Raw genomic sequence first — 21685 nt, 5'->3', positions numbered from 1 at the left:
ACCAAAAAAAAAGATCCAGGCTAGCCAAGAACTGCAGTGTACAGAACAAACCAGTCTGCGGCCAGGATCACTTAAACTGTTCAGAGATGAAAAAACAAGGAATGAGTTCATGCAGCAGTTTGGCTCAAGTTGTGTGCTATTTCAAACAAGGAGTTACATCCCTCTATTTAAAAAGACCCTCTGCATCATGAACTCAGAAAAGACCAAATTGTTTACATCCATTCTTGTTTGCAGACCTGCTCAGGATTATTCATTACTGGACAGCTTTTAATTGCATGTCTGGAACCTTTGGCAAATCTACGTGCTTCTCTGAAGAAAATAAGGTGTTAGAGCACCAGTGCAGTGCCTCTGCACTAAGAGTACATCCTAAGGTACATCTGTCACTGTTTCAGACACTGCCATCTACATTTTATGTGCTACTTACCCAGATTTCTCTACTTTACTCACAGTTGTCCAAATGCTGTGAAGAGTAGCAGCTCTCCCCAGCCTAATTCCAGGTACCCTGTGCAGTATCTGCATTTCAGTCTATGCCACACTAACTACATTTTGACTAATTTTTAAGCCTTTCTTAAATGAAATTCAGTATTTGTGTCCTTAACTTGTTTTAAGTTACAATCCTTAAACAGCATAAGGTTCTCCTTGATCAGCCCTCCAGGTCTTGCCTGGCTTTTCTCAGGGAATATGCCACAATTGCACACCCAATCCCACCTAAATGTGATGCAGGAAATGGAAAGAGCTGTGTGAGTGAAGTGGTACAGGAATGTTGAACCTGGAAGCAGTATGCCAATCGGCATTACACAGCTGGCCTAGCACCAAGGTAAACATGCCCCCTGCTCGAGCACTTTGATATTCAGGAGGGAAAGGAACTAATTTATAATGTCAGTCTGCTTCAGCAACATTGCTTTGCACAAATGCTGAACCAAGACTAAAGGTAGCAAATGCCTCTGCAAACTTCTTTTACAACCCCCAGCTTTTAAAGCTGTATCATATTGATGTTCCACTCAAGACAGCAACTTCTGGTTCTAAGGAAACACAGACCACAGAGGGAGAACATTGGCCTTAAAAACAATCAGTAAGTAGTGATGCAACTTCTGCTTTCTAGCTTTGAAAACCACACCAGCACTAGCAGAGGCACACAAAAATGCTGTAAATATGGAGAACTGGCAGGTTCATTGCAAATCCTTGCTTCAAACTGCACTAACCAGATTCAGATTGACCTCTTATATTCAGAGGTTTTAGAGTCATGCACTTCACAAACAAACACTGCTATCTCAATTTACTTCCAAAGAAAACTCAATTGTGAGCAAAATTTAATCTGCCTTCCAACACAGTCTGTACTTCTAGAAGCAAGAATGTCTCTCATACGCCGGAGTTTTTGTACATGTGCTGGGAAAGTTAACAAAGAGCTCAAAGTACAAGCCATTCAACATAGCATTAGGTGGCTTCTAACCCCCAGCTTATGAAAGCTGCTGTCTTTGAAGACACATCCTTGATTGCAGGAATACAAGACATATGCAAGGTTTTTTTTTCTTATGGAAGTTCTGGGTTTTGTAGTCTCTAACTCAGCAGAACATAACTTGCTTAATGAGTTCATATTACACAAGGTACAGCACAGAAATGAGGGTTCTTCAACAGAAATCCACATTTATGCTAAAGTTATTTTGCATAACTAATCTTTTCTACATTTTCTGTACTCTGGCACTTCCCCATGGCTGGCAGGCTGCACATGTGTGCCACCAGGATACTCAGAGCCTCACACCTACAGCCTGCCATCAGCCCGTCCTAGTGTAATCCACTGGCAGTCTGAGTGTTAAGCTAACAGTTTATCCCTCCTAAAACCACAAGAAAGTCCTGCAGTGTTTCTTTTTATCCTGCAACATTTGCTTAGATTAGCAAACAATAACACATGTTACAGAGCTCAAATGACAGCTCCATCTGCGCAGCCCTGAGTGCCACATACAGTGTCCAAGGGAACTGGGAGATATTTTAACCCTGCTGGCCCCAGCTGAATCCCAAAACATTTGTTTATTCTCAAAGTACTTTTTCACACTATGTGCCAAAGAGCAGCTGCAACTTTTTTTTTCATGTTGTAAAAAACAGATAAGATGTGTACCCCAGCTACACATTTGACTCCTCATGTCATGGATATGTATATGGAATATGATGACAATAAGGGGGTTTTGTCAATTAAACCTTACATTCAGACAATGGCAAGGTGCCATGCTAGCCGTGCTTACATGGAGTCACAAATCTAGTGACTGCAGGTCATTGATCTCTGTTCTCTTGAGTTAACTTTGCATGACATGGAATTCTCACTAAAAAATGCAGCACACTTAACTGCTCTGCCTACTACAGACCTTTGCTTCTTGCATATTGAATATCAAGTTTCCACTGTACTCTGGCTGCTAAATTATTGGTAGCAGAGTATTTTCATTATAAAATGCAGCCTACACACAAATATCATTAGTGAGGAAAAGTAACCATCAAGCCTGAGTAGCAATCTCAGACACTAGGAAATTATACAGCAACATCCTTCCAAAGAAGCTGAAGGAACATGCTTCCCACTGCTTTTGGGAAACAGTGACCTGCACTGCTAATAAGCAGGTGCCTATACAGCAAAATTTCACGTTTTCACCAGTGTTTTCTCCCTTATACTGACATATGATAGGATCCTCAGCTCACAACTGTGCTTGGAATACCACACTGGGGAATGACAGTTTTGAAGTCACTAACAAGAAGCTTTGGTCCTTTCTACAAGCATGTCTTCTTTGGACAACAAAGTGCTATCAAAGCAGCTCCAAATTACTAGAAGTTAAGTCAAGTTAACACCCAGCTTGCTAGTTGGGTTAAGATGTCAGAGCTGAAGGGGAAAAAAAGCCCACACATATCTCAAAACTTACTGTTTACACCTACTGCTTGCTGTGAGCTACTACAGAAAAACTTACTTATTTGCACCGTAATTGTTGAGAGCTTAATCCTCTTCTACTCATTCAATAAATGACCAAAAGGGAGCCTAAAGAGATTAGGATCATATGGAACTCAGTAACTGAAATTTCTAAAAGTCATGAGTCAAATCCAGAGAGATAAATGGGTATGGAAAGAGACTGAGGCATTGAAATTTCTAACTCATCTGCTTCCAAAGAAACATTTTTATTATATGGATTAGAAAAGTGATTTAGCACTAATCAAAAATCAGATCAAATCTTCCTCTATGTAAGAGAGGTCCAGCCAAGGAGAGCTCACACTTGAGAAGAAAAGTTACAGAAAATATCAATCAGCACTTCTGCCACTACACTTGCACACCTGGTCTGCAACTCCACGCAGGCCAGCAGATATTTAGCTGTTCCTCCCTGCTCTGCGCCAAGCTGCTAAATTCCCTGCGTACGGTTGGAAATCCTATTAAGAGTTTCCCTGAGACTCTGAAGGGACCATTAGGTCCCACATGCAGGTAACTGAAAGAGGTGCACAAGACTAGGTTAGCAGCTATCACAGAGTCAGAACTTACATCCAGCCCCACAGCTGGGGAGCTGCTTTGGAGCAAGGGCTTTGTCACTGGGATTTTGCCGCAGCTGGAACTGCTCCCAGCAGCAGGAGACAGCGCCTTCACTGTGTGGTTCTGAAGTGCTGGGGCCCCTCCAGTGACTGCAATGACTGGCTGGGAGGCAGGAAGCACCCCAGAAGCCTGGAGCTGTACCACAGCAGGCTGGGGCAGCATCACGGATGGACCTGGAACACAAGAACAGCAGCACTCAGCATGGATTAAATGGATTTGTACATCACCACTTTGTAGGGGCATTCTGCTATCCTCTCCTGCCCTGCACAGCTGATCTCAAATCCATCAGTATATTGCACAGAACAAAAATGGAAAGAAGTTGATCCGAAGTTTACAGGATTCTTAATCCATCTTGCAAACCAAAACTACAAACATTACAGAAATCCAATAAATGAAGCTCTGTCCCAAAAGCTCTTCAATGTTAATAAAATTCAACACTTGTTATATACATTACTCAGTATTGCTAATACTTGAAGCACTCTGAATTACCTTTTCACAGAATTTAGCCAACTTACCTCAATCCTCCTTCTTCCTTTTGTCCATAAGTACTTTATTGCTGTATTCAGTGGAAAACTTACTACACAAAAGTGACTCATGCCAAATCAATTCAAACTAGCAGAGAGATGGAAGATGATCAAAAAAGAACAATGCAAGTTACACTTTCAAAACTTACACTGAAGCTTCATTTCACACTAAGACCATTTTTTTAGAAAAATGACTTATGCAAGAAAGTTTACACACAAGCTGAATCGAGCTTAAAGAAAAGTTGTCAGAAAAAATGAGGTCATTTTGACAGAATTTCAAATGGAATTAAAAACAGTCACTTCCAAGAAATTTCAGTCCAACAACTACATTTAACTCAAGCAGGTGCTTGAGTAATATTCTGTTGTCTGAAAACATACTAATGTCTGTCTAATCCTTTGTAACAGGATGACCTCGCAAGCTTTCAGAAAGAGCACATTCCAGCTAAGCATTCCAACCAAAATGCTCAACAATGGATTTCAACACTTATCCAGCCTTCTGGAAGGCAAAAAGTGAAGTAATTTACCTAGTGCCAAGATCTTATGTATGAGGCAAAACTAGTCCTTTTTTTTTGTTTTTTGCAGACACAATCTCAAAGACATCATAACTTACTATGACCCTGTTTAACAACGTTAAATGAAGAATTTGAGACTATTTCATTTTTTTTTAATGAATAAAAGAGATGATGCTCTAAGACTGTGCTTTCTCCTTCAAGCTTTTATAAAAGGGGCTGTGCAAATAAAATTTCTCATGCTCCTTTGAAGATAATGGCATATTTCAAACTGGTAGTTCCAACTTGTCATATGCAGGGGATTTAGACTAATGAAAAAAGATCCTTATGGTTTTTGTTATGGAAGCTGCACAAGAGAAATTTTAAACATACCATCAGTTGAAGGAAAGCATGGACATACATTCTCAAAAGTATTTCCTCTATACTGTCTCACAGAAACTACTGTTCTGACTTTTCTTGAAGGAAAAAAGAGAAGCTGATCTTCAGAGTACTAGACTTATATTCAAAGAAATCCATATCCCCAGAATTCCTTATTCCAGATGGTATTTTATCAGCTGGAACATCAGAAGGAATAAGAATTAGGTCACATCGACTGTGCTGATGTGTGTTATAAGCAGTCTAGCAATCTCAGGCATGTTACAACAAATGTCAGCATCTCCAGATTTGGCTGAACCCCTGATGGAAGAGAAGTCAGTAATGGAGACAAATTTTTCCCAGTTGCAATAATTTCTAGTTTTGTGCCCTTAAGAATTTGTCTCCTTTTCCTTCCGTGCCTCAGTGCCTATGCAATCAACTGCAAGGGACTGTGGCCATCAGCTGGTGAAACGAGTAACTGCAGCTGGCAATTCCAGCAAGGCAAACAGTGTCCCAACTGCCCTAGGCAGAGAGTGAAAAAATGCTTTGGATCCAGAAATTAAAGCTCGAACTACTTCAAAAATCAGTAACAGGGTAACTGTAGCAATGAAGAATTATCACGGGGCAGGAAGTCACTTTCCTCTTGTTAACATCAGCAACTTTTCTAATCTCTGACACAGCTCTCAATTTTTAGCAGATTTTGCAACATTCTATTTAATGCTGTTTAGTGAGCTAAAAAGGCATAAACCCAGGCTCCCTCCATCCTGTGGAAGAGTTTCATGTGGGTAAAAAAAACCACTTATAACACTTCTCCCAAGCTTTCCAGCTTCCCTTCAAGCCATCCTAACTGATTCTACTGGATCTTCCTTCAGTTATGACAGAACAGCCCTGCAATCACCTTACGCGCCACCTGACATTGCAAGCAGAGCAGAGCAAAGCATCCTTACAGATCCTTCCAAATCAGTAGTTTTATCTCCACAGCTGTCAGTGTTCAGCATAGCCTCTGTCTTCCATTCCAAATAATGGAATTCTATAATCCAGTCTTCCATTTTACATTATGCCCATGTGAGTGCTGTTTCTCACAGGACAAGACAAGAGTAAGGCCATCTTCTCAGCCTAAAGCTTATCCAGCAATGCATGTAGAACTCTTTTTTTCTCCTATTCCTCCTCTTTCATATACCAAATCTAACTTCATCCTATCAGCCATCCCAAACAGACAATGCTACCACCAAGACCTGGCCCAGTCAAGACAATTCACCTACCTTTAGGAGGTGCTGGCTGGATGTTAACAACTGGCTGATTCTTTGGCAGTGGCACAAGCGTGGGAAGAGTCTGAATAATGATGGTTTTAGCTGGGATACCAATGTTAGCCTGAGCTTCAGGCACAGCAGGCAAAAGGGGTTTGGGCTGTATCAAAGGCCTGGACACTGTCTGACCACACTTCTTCAGGCTCCGTGCAGAATTATTTGCTAGAAAAGGAAAAAGAGTCAGAATTGGACCAAGAGGCATAAAATACATAATTCAAGCAATAATGAAGTAGCTTTTAATGTGGGGGTTTTATCCATCTATACTATTTGTTAAAAACACACACATCTCATCAAATATCCAAGTCATAAATGATAGGACATCCAGTGTCTGTTAGTCAATAACATTAATTTGGATGCAAGACAACACATATATTATCTATAGGATGAAAGTAACCTTCTCTCTCATACCAGATCGAGAAGAGATGCTCACAGCAGGCTTCTTCCCTCCATCTCCTTCAGGGGATGCAGGGCTTCTGCAGCTCTTGCTGTAGAGAGATATGGGAGACATCTGGGAGCTACAGCTGAAGTCCACATCATCCTGCAGACAGAAAACACAGGAAATTAACACTTCAGAAACTCAGAGCAGTATCTACCAGCAGGACAGAGTATATCTGCTTTTCATCACATCCGTGTTGCTGCTGCAGGCAACAAGAGAAAGGTTTTACTCTGCAATTTGATTCTGGCCAATGCCAGGTACCACTAAAAAAAACCCAAACCAACAAGTACTTCTCCCCATCAGCAGAGCAATGGGAGGCAGAGGGCAACCCTGCTAGGCCCAGAAGCTTTTAGAAGGCATTTTGTTTGGCAACAAGGCTAATGAACATAGCTGAGGAAAGAGAGCTACACATGCTCTTATTCAAATGGCTCACAGAGAAGAGATAAGAAAACACCACTGACAGGTTTTTGCAAGGATTGGGAAAATAAGCTGTTTCTTCTTATGGTATAAGTTTGGTCAGAGGAGTAAATCACAGGGCTTTTGGTTTGTTAGAGTTGTTGCTGCCTGTGTTACACGGGGGGGGGTTTGCATACAGGCACATTCTGCACTGGAGAGTCCACAGACGGCGGTGAAGGGACTGAACAGCTGGAAGTGGCTGGTGATAAAGGTTCTGTCTTCACGTTTGCATCTGCAAGAGGCAGGTAAAGACATGTCACTGCACAAGTTTTTAGCAATGGGAAAAGTAAAGAACACACTGCCCTACACCAGATATTTCATTCCCAAAGCAAAGTACAGCAGAAAACATAGGGAGATTAAAGGTATAAAACACCTTGGCTCGTAGAACAGCCCTTGCCAGCTGTACCCATCCTAGAGAAACACAGCCTAATTCTTATCACAGAGCAAAAGGCTGTAGGGCATCAAACAGTTCCACAGGAGTTTTAAGAACTCACCCTTGTGGGGCAGGAGGGGAAGAGCAACACCTGCAAAATATAGGAGGTTAATTACCTGCATAAGCATGGCCTGTAATATTCCAAAGGTCTGAGTCCCAAGACATCAAATCCAAATCAAAATGAAAGTTATAGAGATCATTTTCCTGAAACGACAGTTCAGAAAAAGAGACAAGACAAAAAGAAAGATGCGTTGACACCATCAGCCATTATGTTCACATTCTTACAGCTCCAGAAAACAAAAACTATCAATCACTTCAGGTGCCTTAAGGTATGCAGAGGTGAAAGTCCTTAAAGGAGAAATTCTCAACTGAAATACACAAAACAAGGCATCTTTTAAACTTACACCAGTAGGAAGGGTCAGGTTAGTTTAAGATCATCACTAATCATCATACTCTTCTTTGTAATTTGTAAAACAAAAGTTCTAAGTTCATTGAACCATCTCACAAAAAACACAAGTCTTGGGAACCTGGTGCCATCCTCTCCATCATCTGCCTTGAAAAATTTATTTAATGCTCTTCCACCATTACATCTCAAAGCACTTTACAAACAAAAGCAGCACCAGGGACAGTTTACCAGCAGGAAAACAGACACAAGATTGATTTGCCCAAGACCTGATTAACGGTATGTTAGGTCTCCCTATACTTGCATACACTGATGTCAACATCTAAAGCCAAGGACGCCAAAAGTTTCCTTTTCCAACAAAAATCAAAACAGGCTAAAATCACTCCATACATATTATTTATCATTTATGACCTTTAAAACAACAATTGGGGATTTTCTCCATTTATTCTGCTTGTGCATCTTAAGTCTCAGTTTCCTATGCAAATGTAGCCCTTTATGAGCACTTGCATGAAAAATATAAACATGACCTACGCAGCTTATACAAATATACAACATTTTCCTGAAAACCAATCTGCAATTAGAACTTCCCTTATACTCTCAACTTGTCTTGTGAAGGGAGGCTCAAAAGACTGCAAACTGCATAGATAATGGTACTTACAAGTTAGAATGTAAAGAAAGCTCATCAGAGCACATTTCAAGAAAGAATGACCAAAAAACCACAATGTGAGCTGTGCATTAAGAGCCTTCAGCCAGGCAAGTAATGCTGACCTGCTGATGGGGAATTCCTTTCCCTTGTACAGTCTGTTCCCACAATTTCTCCAGTGACTGGTTCTACACATGCAGGAATGCACTTAGAACCTGGGGTTTACATGAGATGATAACCCGGGCTTGTGCTGGTGGTCGATTGGCACAAAATGAACAGAGACACGGCAGGGAAAGAACATGAAGAGGAGAATCCACGAGGTAAATGCCCCGGGAGAGAAAAAGCAGTATGGACAAGTGGGCACTGAAAACGACAGGGATTAATGCAGAAGGTTGCAAGCAAAGGTTTTTGGAGAAACTCCTACATTAAAGAAGAAAACAAGAAGTAATGTAACAGGCAAAGGGATAAAGAAGAGCCTTGGTGGATGTAGTGTAAAATACCCACCGTTCTCTCTCAGGTAGCCCTGAGCCAGCGCTCCCCCAGCACTGCCCTGCGGGGTTCACCTTCAACGGGACAGTGACAACGCCACTCCTCCTCGCCGGCACCTCGCAGCCTCACCCTAACCCGCGCCTCCCTGCTTTGCACCTCGGCTCCGCGGCCGTGCCCCGCAGTGCGCTTCACCATCGCTATCTCTAGCGCTGACGCGGCTGCGGGCCAGGCGGCCACGCTCTGCTGCCAGGCTGCTCCAGGCCCCCCGAGCGGGCCGGGGCTCTCGCCGCCGGCAGAGCGCGGACCCGGCCCCCGCCATCCCCCGCACTCACGTCGGGCTCGTCCTTCGGGGCCGCGGCGCCCAGCAGCTCGTTCAGCTCCTCGCCCAGCACCGCCTCTGCGGAGAGAACACGGGCTCAGCGCCGGCCCGGCCCCGCCGGGGGCTCAGCGCCGGCCCGGCCCCGGCCCCCCGAAGCCTCGCTCACCCCAGTCCAGGCCGCCCCCTGGGGCGGGCAGCAGCCCCGCCGGCTCCCACTCAGCCTCGGCCGCCGCCATCGCTTCCCGTTCTTCCCGAAACACACGTCTGCTTCCGGCAGGGCAGGGCGGGCCCGCCCGCCACGGCGGCCGCCGGCGGACACTCGGCGGGCGGAAGCAGCACGGCCGCGCTCCGCCGGGCGCCGCGGCTTCAGTCGCCTTGGAGAAGAGCTCTGAGATCAGCGAGTCCAGCCCATGACCCAGCACCACCTTGTCACCCAGGACAAGGCACTGAGGGCCGTGTCCAGTCCTCAAACACCTCCAGGGCAGCCCTTTCCAGTGTCCAGTCACCCCTTCTTTGCAGAAATTCCTGTGAGTGTCCAACCTGAGCCTCCCCTGGTTGGACCTTAAGACAAGGTGTCCTCTCCAAACTAACCTGGGAGAACTCGCCAAACCCCAGCTGGTTTCAATCTCCTTTCAGGCAGTGATGAGGTCACCCCTGAGCCTCCTTTTCTCCAGGCTAAACAACCCCAGCTCCCTCAGCCGCTCCTCATCAGATGCACCCAGCTCCTTCACCAGCCTTGTTGTCTTTCCCTGGACATGCTCCAGCACTTCAATGTCCTTCCTGAACTCAGGGGCCCCGAACCAGATACAGCACTCCAGAAGTGGCATCACCAGTGCCAAGTCCAGGGGAAGAATCACTTCCCTCGGTGTGTTGGCCACATTATTTAATGAAAACTTCCCCCATCCGCCCCAGGCACACAGGAGGCATTAATTAGACAAAGGCGTTTATTCAAACCCCGCTGACACAAGCTCATGGATGGAAGCATGAGTGCAGCAGCTACTGGGAAATATCCAAATTCCTGGTGGGAGAATGTCCAAGGGCTGGTTGGCAGGCTGCCCCTAGCACGTGGCTTTTGGCCCCTGGTGGGTCTCCAGCTGCCTGCACTGGAGGCAGCTCCCCTTCCCGGGGAATGCTGCACATGGTGGCAGTGTCCAGGGGCAGCTCTGGTCCAGGCTACACCCACAGGCATGGAGTCCCTCTGTGCTCCATCAGCAGTTCCAGCAGCTGGGCCTGCAGCCCTGGGGGACACAGTGGGTTTCAGTCTCGGGCAGGCTGGAAGCACAGGAGAGATAGAGCTGGTGTTACCCACTTCAGTCACAAGTGGGGTCCCCACCATGGAGCACCCCAGCCAGGAGGATGGCCACCCAGGTGAGTTTTGGACAGGGTGCTGCGAGGGTCCCGCCCGCCCTCACCTCACAGGTTGGCATCATATGCTGCATTGGTGAAGGTGCCTGGTGCTCCCAGGTCACTGGAAAGCAAACACAAGGGTGTCACCTTGGGAGTGCAGGAGTATGTGAAGGCCAGGGGTTAGCACAGCCCTGTTGGCCCCTGTCATGGTTTAACACGGAAAAAAAATTTTCTCAGAGGGAAGAGGTCAATTTAAATATTCCCCAATTAAAGGTAGACATGTCTCTGAGAACACAGAGGGGTTAAAAGCAGAATTCCCAGTGCAGGCTCTCCCCTGCCCTGTGATGAGCTGGGTTGGGGAGAGGAATGCCATGTAGCCTTCAGCGGTAGGCCTAAAGGTAAAAAAACTAGAACCGGGCTGGCCCCCTGCAGATAGAAAGGTAAAAAAAAATCTGGGATGTCTCCGTTCCCCCCCCCCCCAGAGTCTCTCTCTCTCTCGGGAGAGAAAGAGACAGCAGCAGTTTATCAGCAGTTCACTGCAGGGAAGGAGAAGGGGGGGGCACAAGGTGCCCAGCTGCCTGTGGGAGTTGGAGCCTGAGGTGAGCCATCCTTGAGAGTCGGGACTTTTAACCCTTCCTTAAAAAATAAAAACTTTATACAATTTTTCTTCTCCTCAGTTTAAAAAGGAGGAAGAGAGACAGCTTAGGCCCTGGGATGTTAGAAGGAGAAATTCTAAGTAAGAGGAGATAATAGAGTAGCTTTTAGTTAGACTTTTTCTTAATAGCCACAAACTAAACCAATCTTCTCCTCCAAAAAAAACCTGTATTTTAAGAAGATGCTGGTGAGCCAAAAAGACCTGCTTCAGCTGAGAAAAGACAGAAGTAGAGCGAACAGAAAAAAAATAGAGAGGTTTATAGTGGTGCCCCCTGTCTTCAGAGAAAAAAAAGAAAAGAAGATCTCTATTCTTAGACCCTCAGCCCCAAGGGAAAATGGGGGGGACTGTAGTCCCAAAAATAAAAAACTAAACTGTTGTTTTTTATCCCTCTTGGCAGGGCATCCTTAAAAAGAAAAATCCTCAAAGCAGTCTGTCCATCCATACATTAGTAATAAGAGCACTGTACATAAAAAAGAGAAAGTCACCATTAACAAACTTTTTTTCTCCGAGCGGTGCCATGTGTGACATAAAAACACAAAGTGTGGCAGCTATATTTCTTAAAGAGTCTGTGGCACAGGAGGGGCTCCTCTCTCCCTCAATAAACTAAAAATCAATTATCTAAAAAATAGAAACCTGATTAAAGTCCAGGTTGTGTCTCACTATAATTTGTTAAAATTGAATAGTGAGAAGAAGAATACTTTAAAAAGTTTTCATTTTGATTTTTGTGTGTATTTTTTCTTTCTTTTTCCTTTTATAATAATATAGTAATAATAGCTTAATAAAGTTTTTTTTCCTTGTTATTAAACTTAAGCCTGCTTTGCTCTGTTCTCAATCGCATTTCACAACATTCAATTTAAAAATTACATTTTCATAGAGGCACTGGCATTGTGCCAGTGTCAAACCATAACAGCCCCAGGGATGCTACAAGAAAAAAACAGCCTCACACAGGCAGATTTGGGTGTCAGCAGGGTGAACACAGGGCTGTGGCAGTCACAAAGCAGAGCCACCTTCCTGCAGAGCATGGCTCTCACCTGGTGGGTTTCAGAAGCTTCCTCTTCTCCTCTGATAACAGTATTGAAATGTCCATGGGGATAAAGCACATAGAAAAGAAATAACCAGATCTGTTTAGTGAAGGTCACAAGAAGCTGCAGCAGCAGCATCTGAAATTGAGCAGAGTTTAACAGGCATGAGGTGGCGCTGCCTTAACAAGCATTTGCTGCCTCCTTCGGAGCAATGTTTTTTATCTGGCTCTGCCCTCCAAACCTGGCTGCTGGACCAATTTTCAGCTGGACCAATTGCCAAGGACTCAAGCAACTCAGCAAATAAAACATGTGAATGGAGGCAGTCACACTGGTAAACGCTTCTGATCACCCTAGCCTCCTCTGGGACTGTCACCACCTTGCCTGAGAGCCCTTGGCCAAAGCTAGGGTGGGCTGCAGGAAACATTTCTGTACCTCTGTCACTGAGCCTCTTGGCAAGGAGGGCAATGAGCCCTCCAGAGAGCACAAGACCAGCTACTGCCAGAGCCGAGCTGCTGCTGTAAGCCAGGACTTGCTTTAGGAAGGCACCATCCTCTGAAACAAAGCCACAGAGCCATGCATTAGAAAGTTGTCAGCACTCCGGCACTTCAAAGCCCCTGGGGAATCCCCCTCCACCACATTAAAGATGTGCTTGGAGGAAAGCTGGAACCACCGCAGTGCTAGAAGAGCTGGGGGGTCCCACTGTACCTGCACAGACAGGGGGATCCCTGGTCCAGTTCCCCGTGGCCTCACACTGGAGCATCTCTGCTCCCATCCGAACAAACCCCTCCTCACAGGAAAAGGTGCATGTGGAGTTGTAGGTGAAGTTCCCGTGCACATGAGAGCAGCTGAGTTGGCCTCTGCTGGGGGGGGACAACACTGGGCAGCTGATGGCTGGAGATAAAGCACAGCAGGAGCATCAAGAGGACAGGACTGAGGGCAGTGAGATGCAGACACGTGGGCTGGCAAGCCAGGGGATAAACTGACATAGCCCAGGATGTGGGGGAGAGCACTCTGCTACAACTGAGCCCTCTCAGACATGTGTGAATCATAGGATTTACCTTTGCAATGTGTGGGGTTCCCAGTCCAGGTCCCCAGAGCTGTGCACTCACGGCTCTCTGACCCCATCAGCACAAACCCCACCTGGCAGGAGAAGGCACACGTGGAGCCAAAGGTGAAGTCCCCATGGAGATGGAAGCAGGTGGCCTGGCCCATCTTGGGGGTGGTCAGTGCTGAGCATTTGATGGCTGCAAGGGTAAAGAGGCACAGCTCAGAAAGGAGCCTTGGAGACTACACTGTTGGGACCAAGGGGCTGGGGACACATCATAGTGTCACCCCACGGCCAGTGACACCCTGAGCTGTGGCAACAGCTCTACCTTCACAGCGTGGGGCATCCCCTGTCCATGTCTCTGTGGCTGTGCACTTGCGACTGTCTGACCCAATCAGCACAAACCCTGTCTGGCAGGAAAAGGCACACGAGGAGCCAAAGGTAAAGTCTCCATGGAGGTGGGAGCAGTTCAGCTCTCCCTGGTCTGGAGCTCTGAGCACCGGGCACGTAATAGCTGCAGGGACAGAGAAACATTTTCAAGCTGAAATGTGGTATGACAAGGCTAGACTGTTGAAAGAACAGGACCAAGAGGGTCCTTTAGCAAACATCCCATGCTTAATACAAGGCCTGTGACACCTCGAGCAGCAGCAATACCTTCACAGTGTGGTGTGTCCCCAGTCCAGGTCCCCAAGGCTGTGCACTCACGGCTCTGCAGCCCCACCAAGACAAATCCTGTCTGGCAGGAGAAGGCACACATGGATCCATAGGTGAAATTGCCATGGAGGTGGGAGCAGCGCATCTCTCCCTGGTCTGGAGCACTGAGCACTGGGCAGCTGATGGCTGCAGGGAAAAATGCACATTTCAGGCAGCAGCTTGGGGACTATGAGGCTGAATTCTTGTGATGAGAGAACTAAAAAGAGAACAAACATCCCAGAGTCTGCCCAAGGCCAGTGACACCTTGAGCAGCAGCTCTACCTTCACATCTTGTTGCATCCCCTGTCCAGATCCCTGTGGCTGTGCACTCACGGCTCTCTGGCCCCATCAGCACAAACCCCTTCTGGCAGGAGAAGGCACATGTGGAGCCAAAGGTGAAGTCCCCATGGAGGTGGGAGCAGTTCATCTCTCCCTGGTCTGGTGCTCTGAGCACTGGACAGGTAACGGCTGCAGGGGTGGAGAAGAAGTTTGAGCAGGAGTCTGAGGACTACAAGTCTAAACTATTCAGCCTGAGAAGCTTCAGGAGAACCCTAGTGTCACCCCATGGCCAGTGACACCCTGAGCTCTAGCAGCAGCTCTACCTTCACAGCGTGGGGCATCCCCTGTCCAGATCCCCGTGGCTGTGCACTCACGGCTCTCTGGCCCCATCAGCACAAACCCCTTCTGGCAGGAGAAGGCACATGTGGAGCCAAAGCTGAAGTCCCCATGGAGGTGGGAGCAGTTCAGCTCTCCCTGGTCTGGTGCTCTGAGCACTGGACAGGTAACAGCTGCAGGGGTGGAGAAGAAGTTTGAGCAGGTAGTCCTTGAGAGGACTACAAGGTTAAACTGTTGGAATGAAAGAACCAGAACACTGGAGAACATTCCAAGGTGAACCAGAGGCCTGTGACACCTTGAGCAGCAGCAATACCTTCACAGTGTGGTGTGTCCCCAGTCCAGGTCCCCAAGGCTGTGCACTCACGGCTCTGCAGACCCACCAAGGCAAATCCTGTCTGGCAGGAGAAGGCACACATGGATCCATAGGTGAAATTGCCATGGAGCTGGGAGCAGCGCATCTCTCCCTGGTCTGGAGCACTGAGCACCGGGCAGCTGATGGCTGCAGGGAAAAATGCACATTTCAGGCAGCAGCTTGGGGACTATGAGGCTGAATTCTTGTGATGAGAGAACTAAAAAGAGAACAAACATCCCAGAGTCTGCTCAAGGCCAGTGACACCTTGAGCAGCAGCTCTACCTTCACATCTTGTTGCATCCCCTGTCCAGATCCCTGTGGCTGTGCACTCACGGCTCTCTGGCCCCATCAGCACAAACCCCTTCTGGCAGGAGAAGGCACATGTGGAGCCAAAGGTGAAGTCCCCATGGAGGTGGGAGCAGTTCATCTCCCCCTGGTCTGGAGCACTGAGCACTGGACAGGCAGTGGCTACAGGAACATAGAAACAGTTCAAGGATGAGCCTGGGAACTACAAGGCTTGTTTGGTCTGAGAGACTGGGGAAACCCTAGAGTCACCCTACAGGCAGTGACACCTTGAGTTCTAGCAGCAGCTCTACCTTCACATCTTGTTGCATCCCCTGTCCAGATCCCTGTGGCTGTGCACTCACGGCTCTCTGGCCCCATCAGCACAAACCCCTTCTGGCAGGAGAAGGCACATGTGGAGCCAAAGCTGAAGTCCCCATGGAGGTGGGAGCAGTTCATCTCTCCCTGGTCTGGTGCTCTGAGCACTGGGCAGGTGACAGCTGCAATGGGAGAGCAGAACTCAGAGATGGGGTAGATGAGGTTAAATCTAATAATTAGGCTGAATCCAAATCAAATCATACCCACACTCACCTCTTCAAAACTGTAGTTGGTGCAATGATTTTTCTACAAGTGATTTCCTCTGGGAAAGTTGCTGCTCTGCCAGAGCCCTGTTTATCCCTTTCACTAGCCTAGGCCAAAGCCCCTGGGAGGCAGGACGGCAGCTACTGCAGTCCCATTCATTTCTCTCCCTTTACTGGAGCAGAGACCAGCCTCTGTCCTTGTCACAGTGGCAGGAGGATGGCTTTGGGACTGCAAAGCACTGCAATGGCTAAAGAGGTTGTGTACCAGCCTCCCCTGCCTGTTCCCAGGGTGTGTTTTGCTGAATGCCAGGGCAATACCCAAAGTTTTCTGGGGTGAGTGGCTCTGCTGCCTGTGCACCAAAGGTCAGTGCCAGCAGGGCAATACCACCACCCAGCTCAGCTAAGACAGACTGCATTCACTGCATCTTCTGCTTTCAAACTGACACCAAACGCTTTCCTGGGTAGACTTTTCCTTTTATAGCTATTTTACAGGCAATTCTGGTTTCCCAGTCCCCGGAGGTGCCTGTTGGTGAACGTGCTGTGCGGGTGGGAGCAGCTGGCCCAGCCCCCTTGTGGGTCAGCCAGCAATGGGCACACAATGGCTGCAGGCAGGTGTGGGGAAGAGTTTGAGGGAGAGCAGGCAGCTTTTCCCCACACAGTCCTTGCTGCACCACCAGCCTTGCTTGCAGCCTTGCTCTGCTTGTTTCTGGAGTAAGCCCAGCTGGCAATGCTTGCTAACACTATTTTGTTATCAGCACAGGCAACCAACTGACTCATCTGATTGTTTGCAATAAAACAAAAATCAGTCATATTACAGCCAGCAGGAAAAAAACAACAAGCTGGGAAAGCAAGCCCCTGGGAGCCTATAAAGCCTGGAGTACACAGGCTCAGCCCAGCTTGTCTGTGGGGATTTTTGCAAAACTGGGAGCCAGCTCCTGCCCTTGCCCCTGCTGGGGATACTAGTTACAGAACAGTCACATCACATCTCCATTTCTGTTCCCCTTAACTGCAGACAGTTTTGCTGGTCTCAGCTACTTAAGGTCCTGGATTGGACCACAGGTCCACCCTGCACAGCAGCAGCAGCAGCAGCTCTGACTTTAAGGCAGGCTTATTTTAAAAAGAATATATATACACAAAAATGCTGCGCACTCCCATTCCTTCCTAGTCACAGTTGTGTCCCATGTCTGCTCAACTCACCCCACTCTTGTGCAAGGCTGCAGGTGTACCACACAGCAGCACAGGAAAGGTGGAACAAGGCTCTTCCACCCCCAAAAATGTCTGGCAATTCTCCGAGATGCCTGGTGCCTGGCTCCAAAACCTCAAGCCACTGACAGGAAGACTTTCTCTGCTCTAGCAGCATAACATACCACAGCTTTCTCTCCTTTGTGGTTTCCTACCACACTCTGTCCCACCCACCTCATTTCATGAGTCCTTATCTCTGTTAAGGTGGCCCACCCCTGCCAGGATACACCATTCCCGTGGCTGTGGGACAGCATAGACAAGGTGCTGATATCTGAGTGGGATTCAGGGCAGAAATCATGGGCACTGGGATGGCCAGGCAGAACATGACCTCACAGCTGCTCTGCTCATTGCAGCCTCCTCAGGAATCCCACCCCACGTGCAGCACCAGGAGATGCTTCCACAATTGGTAAGGGCACAGCAACACTTGCCTGAACAGCATTGGGCACACAGGGCTGGTCCCCCTCAAAGCATCAATGCTACATCCCTGAGACCCTCAGCCCCTGCCAGGCCCTACCTGTGCAGGTGGGAATGTTTGCTGACCACTCCTGGGAAGGCAGGCACCGCAGCACACCCGCCCCTTGCCGCTCAAACCCCTTGTGGCACCCAAACTCGCAGGTGGAGTTGTAGCTGAAGTCTCCGTAGGGATGGCTGCAGTTCATGGGCACTCCCTTGGGCTCCAGCTTGGCACACTGCAGAACTGGGAGAGACGTGGTGCCACAGCCCGTCAGGAGCACTGGAACCCTGCTTTGTCACCAGCAAATGATGGAGAGGTGACTCTCCATCAGGGAGGGAGGGGAGGGGATGGATGTCTCACCATCTGCGCACTCAGGGCCGTGGAAGCCAGGGTAGCACTCGCAGCGGTAGCTCCCAATGGTCTCAACGCACTCGCCACGCTGGCTGCACGAGAAGGGCTGGCAGGAGGCTGCACACACAGGGCACAGTCATCAGGAGCTGCTGGCCACCCTGCCGAGGTCCCCAGCCCACCCAGTCCAGCTCTGGTCCACAGTGCCCCGCTCACCCCGGTAGCACAGTGCCTTTTTCTTCCGGTTGCAGGGCTCATCGTTCCACTTGCCGGACTGCTGTGGCCGCTGGATGTAGATCTCCACGCAGTCCTGGTTGGAGCGGCGGTTGTTGGGCTCCCCCTCGGCCCAGTTCTCTGCCTCCTTGGACAGCGCCTTCTGGGTGCCCACCCAGGTCCAGGTACTGCCCAGCTTGCGAATGCCAATCCAGTAGTAGCGCCCATGGTAGGGTAGACTCTTGTTGAGGTACTCGATCTCCTGCTGGTTCTGGATTGCCACCAGGTCAGTAAAGAAGGTCTGGCAGAAATTCCTGGCCTGCTCCCACGTGTAGTCCCCTTGGTCACTGTAGTGGTAAGTCCAGGCATCCACCTCCACCCACAGCACCATCCCTGTGAAAGAGAATGAGATCTGGGACTGATGCAGAAAGGATGGGAGCTGGGTCAGGGATGGGATCCCTTGGGACATGAGGGTGGGCCAAACCTGACATCATGGCCAAGAGATGCCAGTGGCTGCCTGGGTGAAGAGATTGGATGAAGGGATGAGTGTGGATGAGAATGGGACTCCATGGGTACACAAAGACGTGGGTGGATCAGACATCGGCAGAAGGAGCTGAGGACAGAGGGGGTTGGCACAGGGATGAGGAAGGTGGAGGTGACAGGGTGGAGGGTGAGATTGGGCAGCACAGGATAGGGCAGACAGAGCACAGGATGCAGAAGAGCCCCAGGCAGTGATGCCAACCCTCTTCCAGCATAAGGATTGAAAGCTCAGCCCCATGGCCCTGTTCCCCTGCCCACAAAAGTTTCCCAAAGAGGAAAGTCCCATTTCAAGATGGTTCCATAAACACAGTTCCTCCCTTGAGTGCAGATGTGTATACTTCAGTTTTCTTGCTTTATCCTGCTATATGAGAGCCAGATTGGAGCAAGGCAGAGCAGCCAATATGCCCTCACCCCCAAAAGCATTTGGACCCCAACCTGCTCATCTGAGACAGAGATGGTCTAGAGTCTTGTAAAACTCAGTGTTGCAAAACAAGGTCTTTGAAAAACAAGTTCACATTATGGTCATACCCAGAGGCAGGGCAAAGCCAGAAAGCGAAGGGCACACCCAGAAGTGAAGGGCACTTTGCTGAAACCCTGCTCTTATTTACAGTATTTCACACCACAGCCTTATGCAATCAAATGGTTTTAGACACAGAAAGAAGCTTACTCCATTCTCCCCAGGACAGCTATCTCCACAACTGCAGAAAGTGATATGGGGATACCATATCTCCATCTGTGCAGAAAGCAAGATGGGGATCAATGTCTGCTCCAAACAACCAGCCTAGCTCACGCTGTATCTCAGGAGAACATTTTATCATGCTGTGGTTGTGCAAAGATTCGGGCACTGCAGATTAGATGCACATCTTCTAAAGTCTAACTAGATGCACATCTTCTAAAGTCTAATTAGGGCTGTACTTTGGTCCATTGTTATACATTTTTGTAAGTAATTTCCCAAAATTTGTCTGGTTTTTCTTGTGAAAGAGCAAACTATTCTCTTTGTTCAACAGAACTGAAGCTGGGGAAAATGTGCTTCCCTCTTTACCTTTTGGGAATTTGGGGCTGCAGGACAGGAACTCAGGGCACCTTCTGGGAGCCTGCCTCATCCTCAGGTCCCACCACCCTCCTCCTGGCCCCTGCTGCTCCCCAGCACAGCTTAAGGCAACTGCCTGCTACTCTCACACAGCCCATCCCCAAAATGAGAAGGGCCAAAGTTTGACATCTGCTCCATGTCTGTTCTCCACATGCTCCCCTACCTCTTTCCTCCAGCTCCACCAGTTACATTCTCTCTATGGCACAGCTCATCTCCCTGATCTTATGCTATCTGTCCTGCCTCACCTGGTGCTGAGCCCCTAGATGATTGCTGTTTTCCCGTGTTTTGACCCTTTGGCTCCCATGGCAGTCCTGATACCTCTTCCCAGGGTGGTGCTCAGCACTTTCCACAGTTGAGGTTCATTTGCCTTTTTGTTTTCTTTCAGAGCCAAATCTCAGCCTCCTCCTGACACCGCACTTTCCTCATTTATGTTCCTTAGTTCAGTCACTAAGGTTCTTAGGAAAATAATTCTGCTCACAGAGAATTTCCAGGGAGAGAGCAGGCACCAGTAGGTTTTGCTCTGTGCAATGCCAGTATGTGAAGGAAATACCCTACAGGCAGCAAAAACAAGTTAGTTTCTATACTCCTGATGTCAATTAGAAGCTCTAATTCTGTGTGATGCTGCATCACCTATGCTATGAACCCTTACACCCATGGGTCCTGTGACTCCATCCATGCCCAACTCCCTAGCACGAGTGTGGGTGTAGGCAGTGGGTAGAGCTCCCCTGCCTTTCCCTGGCTCACAGCACAGTTCAGAGTACCAGCTGCCATGCTGCATTTGGGGAACCAAACATCCTGCAGGGACCTCAGCCATGGCCTGGCCCTTCCCGGGGGAGCATGGTCTGCCTGGAGGGAGCTGGTACAAGCAGGGGCAGCCCCCTCCCAGCCCAGAGGGATTCAGCCCTGGGGATGGGCTGATGAGCCTCCAAAATAACAATGATACATTTCTTCGGTTTCTCAGACCTGCAGACTCCTTGGCAGCAGGGTCACACTGGGCTTACTGAGTGGGTGGTGGCTGGCTTACCCCATGTAATGGCAGCGATGCCCAGGTAGGTGCCACAAGAGCCCAGAGTCCATGTCCTCCCAGCAGATCGCAGTCCCTCAGCAGTGCCCTGACAGAGAGGGAGACATGAGCGTGCATATCCCAAGGGGTTCACATGTGCACCCACACCACTGCCAGGCAGTCCTGGCTCACACAAGGGCAGTCGCTGGTGGCACTGGCACGCAGGCACACACAATGCTCCCATCCAGGTACAGCTCTGCTGCAGGAAGGGCCCTTTGCAGTGAGGTACTTGGTGGGAGGCCCTAAGTCCTGTGCCTCTGAGCCCCTTCCTGCCCAGCCAGGGCTGGCATCTACCTCTGCAGTAGCTGTGCCCTGTGTGCCTGGCAGTGTCCCACGAGCCTGGGGTCGCTTGGCAGGGTGCCACCAGAGCAGCCTGTGTGTCCCACAGCCCCCAGCTGTGGTTCCTGTCAGTGCCTGTTCACAGCCCTGCCCTCCCCGAATCCCCTTGTCTAGGCAGACCCTCAGTCATCCCCAAGGAAAGGAGCAGGACTTACCATGTTGGTGCTGCGGCTGCACCGTGCCCAGCCCGTGGCACTTGTCCCTCAGTGGGGACAACTGCTCACGCTTCCTCTGAGCATGCAGCACATCGCTCCCTGACCCTGGCCTCTTCCCCTCCCATCCCAACCCCGCTGCCAGCCCACATCCTGCCCCACACCCTCACCTCCCCTGCCACAGGACTCTCCAGCCTCAAGAAACAATTCTCTGAGCCCAAGGCTG

General features: G+C 48.7%; 2 protein-coding genes across 9 annotated transcripts in view; both read right to left on the bottom strand.

The window, feature by feature from the left end:
- The window catches only part of ATF6 (activating transcription factor 6), a 73108-nt gene extending 63356 nt beyond the window's left edge, over window positions 1–9752 (bottom strand). For both annotated transcript variants that reach the window (XM_030279796.4, XM_030279797.4), the window contains exons 1-7: window positions 9593–9752; window positions 9440–9504; window positions 7689–7776; window positions 7277–7371; window positions 6656–6785; window positions 6203–6409; window positions 3506–3726 (exon numbers count right to left, since the gene is read on the bottom strand). In XM_030279796.4, the coding sequence (XP_030135656.4) occupies window positions 3506–3726; window positions 6203–6409; window positions 6656–6785; window positions 7277–7371; window positions 7689–7776; window positions 9440–9504; window positions 9593–9662 (876 nt within the window). In that variant the 5' untranslated portion in view covers window positions 9663–9752. The remainder of the gene's footprint in view (window positions 1–3505; window positions 3727–6202; window positions 6410–6655; window positions 6786–7276; window positions 7372–7688; window positions 7777–9439; window positions 9505–9592) is intronic.
- Window positions 9753–10356: 604 nt separating this feature from the next.
- Window positions 10357–21560, bottom strand: LOC100231450 (P-selectin). 7 transcript variants are annotated; one of them, XM_041717743.2, is made up of 18 exons: window positions 21463–21560; window positions 20930–21017; window positions 18279–18668; window positions 18075–18182; window positions 17775–17957; window positions 15752–15937; window positions 15438–15623; window positions 15117–15302; window positions 14791–14976; window positions 14471–14656; window positions 14150–14335; window positions 13824–14009; window positions 13509–13694; window positions 13156–13341; window positions 12883–13002; window positions 12460–12490; window positions 10839–10894; window positions 10357–10698 (listed from the first exon to the last, which is right to left on the bottom strand). In XM_041717743.2, exons 1-17 carry the CDS (start codon window positions 21463–21465, stop codon window positions 10840–10842), a joined length of 2652 nt encoding a protein of 883 aa, XP_041573677.2. In that variant the 5' UTR covers window positions 21466–21560; the 3' UTR covers window positions 10357–10698; window position 10839. The 7 variants fall into 7 exon arrangements, with proteins under 7 accessions (XP_041573677.2, XP_041573678.2, XP_041573684.2 ...); XM_041717744.2 differs by having other exon boundaries at window positions 10357–10664; XM_041717750.2 differs by lacking the exon at window positions 14471–14656.
- Window positions 21561–21685: the final 125 nt, after the last annotated feature.

Source organism: Taeniopygia guttata, chromosome 8, assembly GCF_048771995.1.
Source record: "Taeniopygia guttata chromosome 8, bTaeGut7.mat, whole genome shotgun sequence".
In the NCBI taxonomy this organism is placed as follows: domain Eukaryota; kingdom Metazoa; phylum Chordata; class Aves; order Passeriformes; family Estrildidae; genus Taeniopygia; species Taeniopygia guttata.
The sequence above is the reverse complement of the archived record's forward strand: the minus strand, read 5'-3'. Positions and strand labels throughout refer to the sequence as shown.

Bases quoted from the DNA above. Each gene is read 5' to 3' on its own strand.
- LOC100231450 (XM_041717743.2), bottom strand. The intron at 14,336-14,470 runs GTAGAGCTGCTG...TTTTCCCTGCAG, and splicing joins GGATGCAACAAGATGTGAAG to CCATCAGCTGCCCAGTGCTC. The intron at 13,342-13,508 runs GTAAATCCTATG...CTTTATCTCCAG, and splicing joins GAACCCCACACATTGCAAAG to CCATCAGCTGCCCAGTGTTG.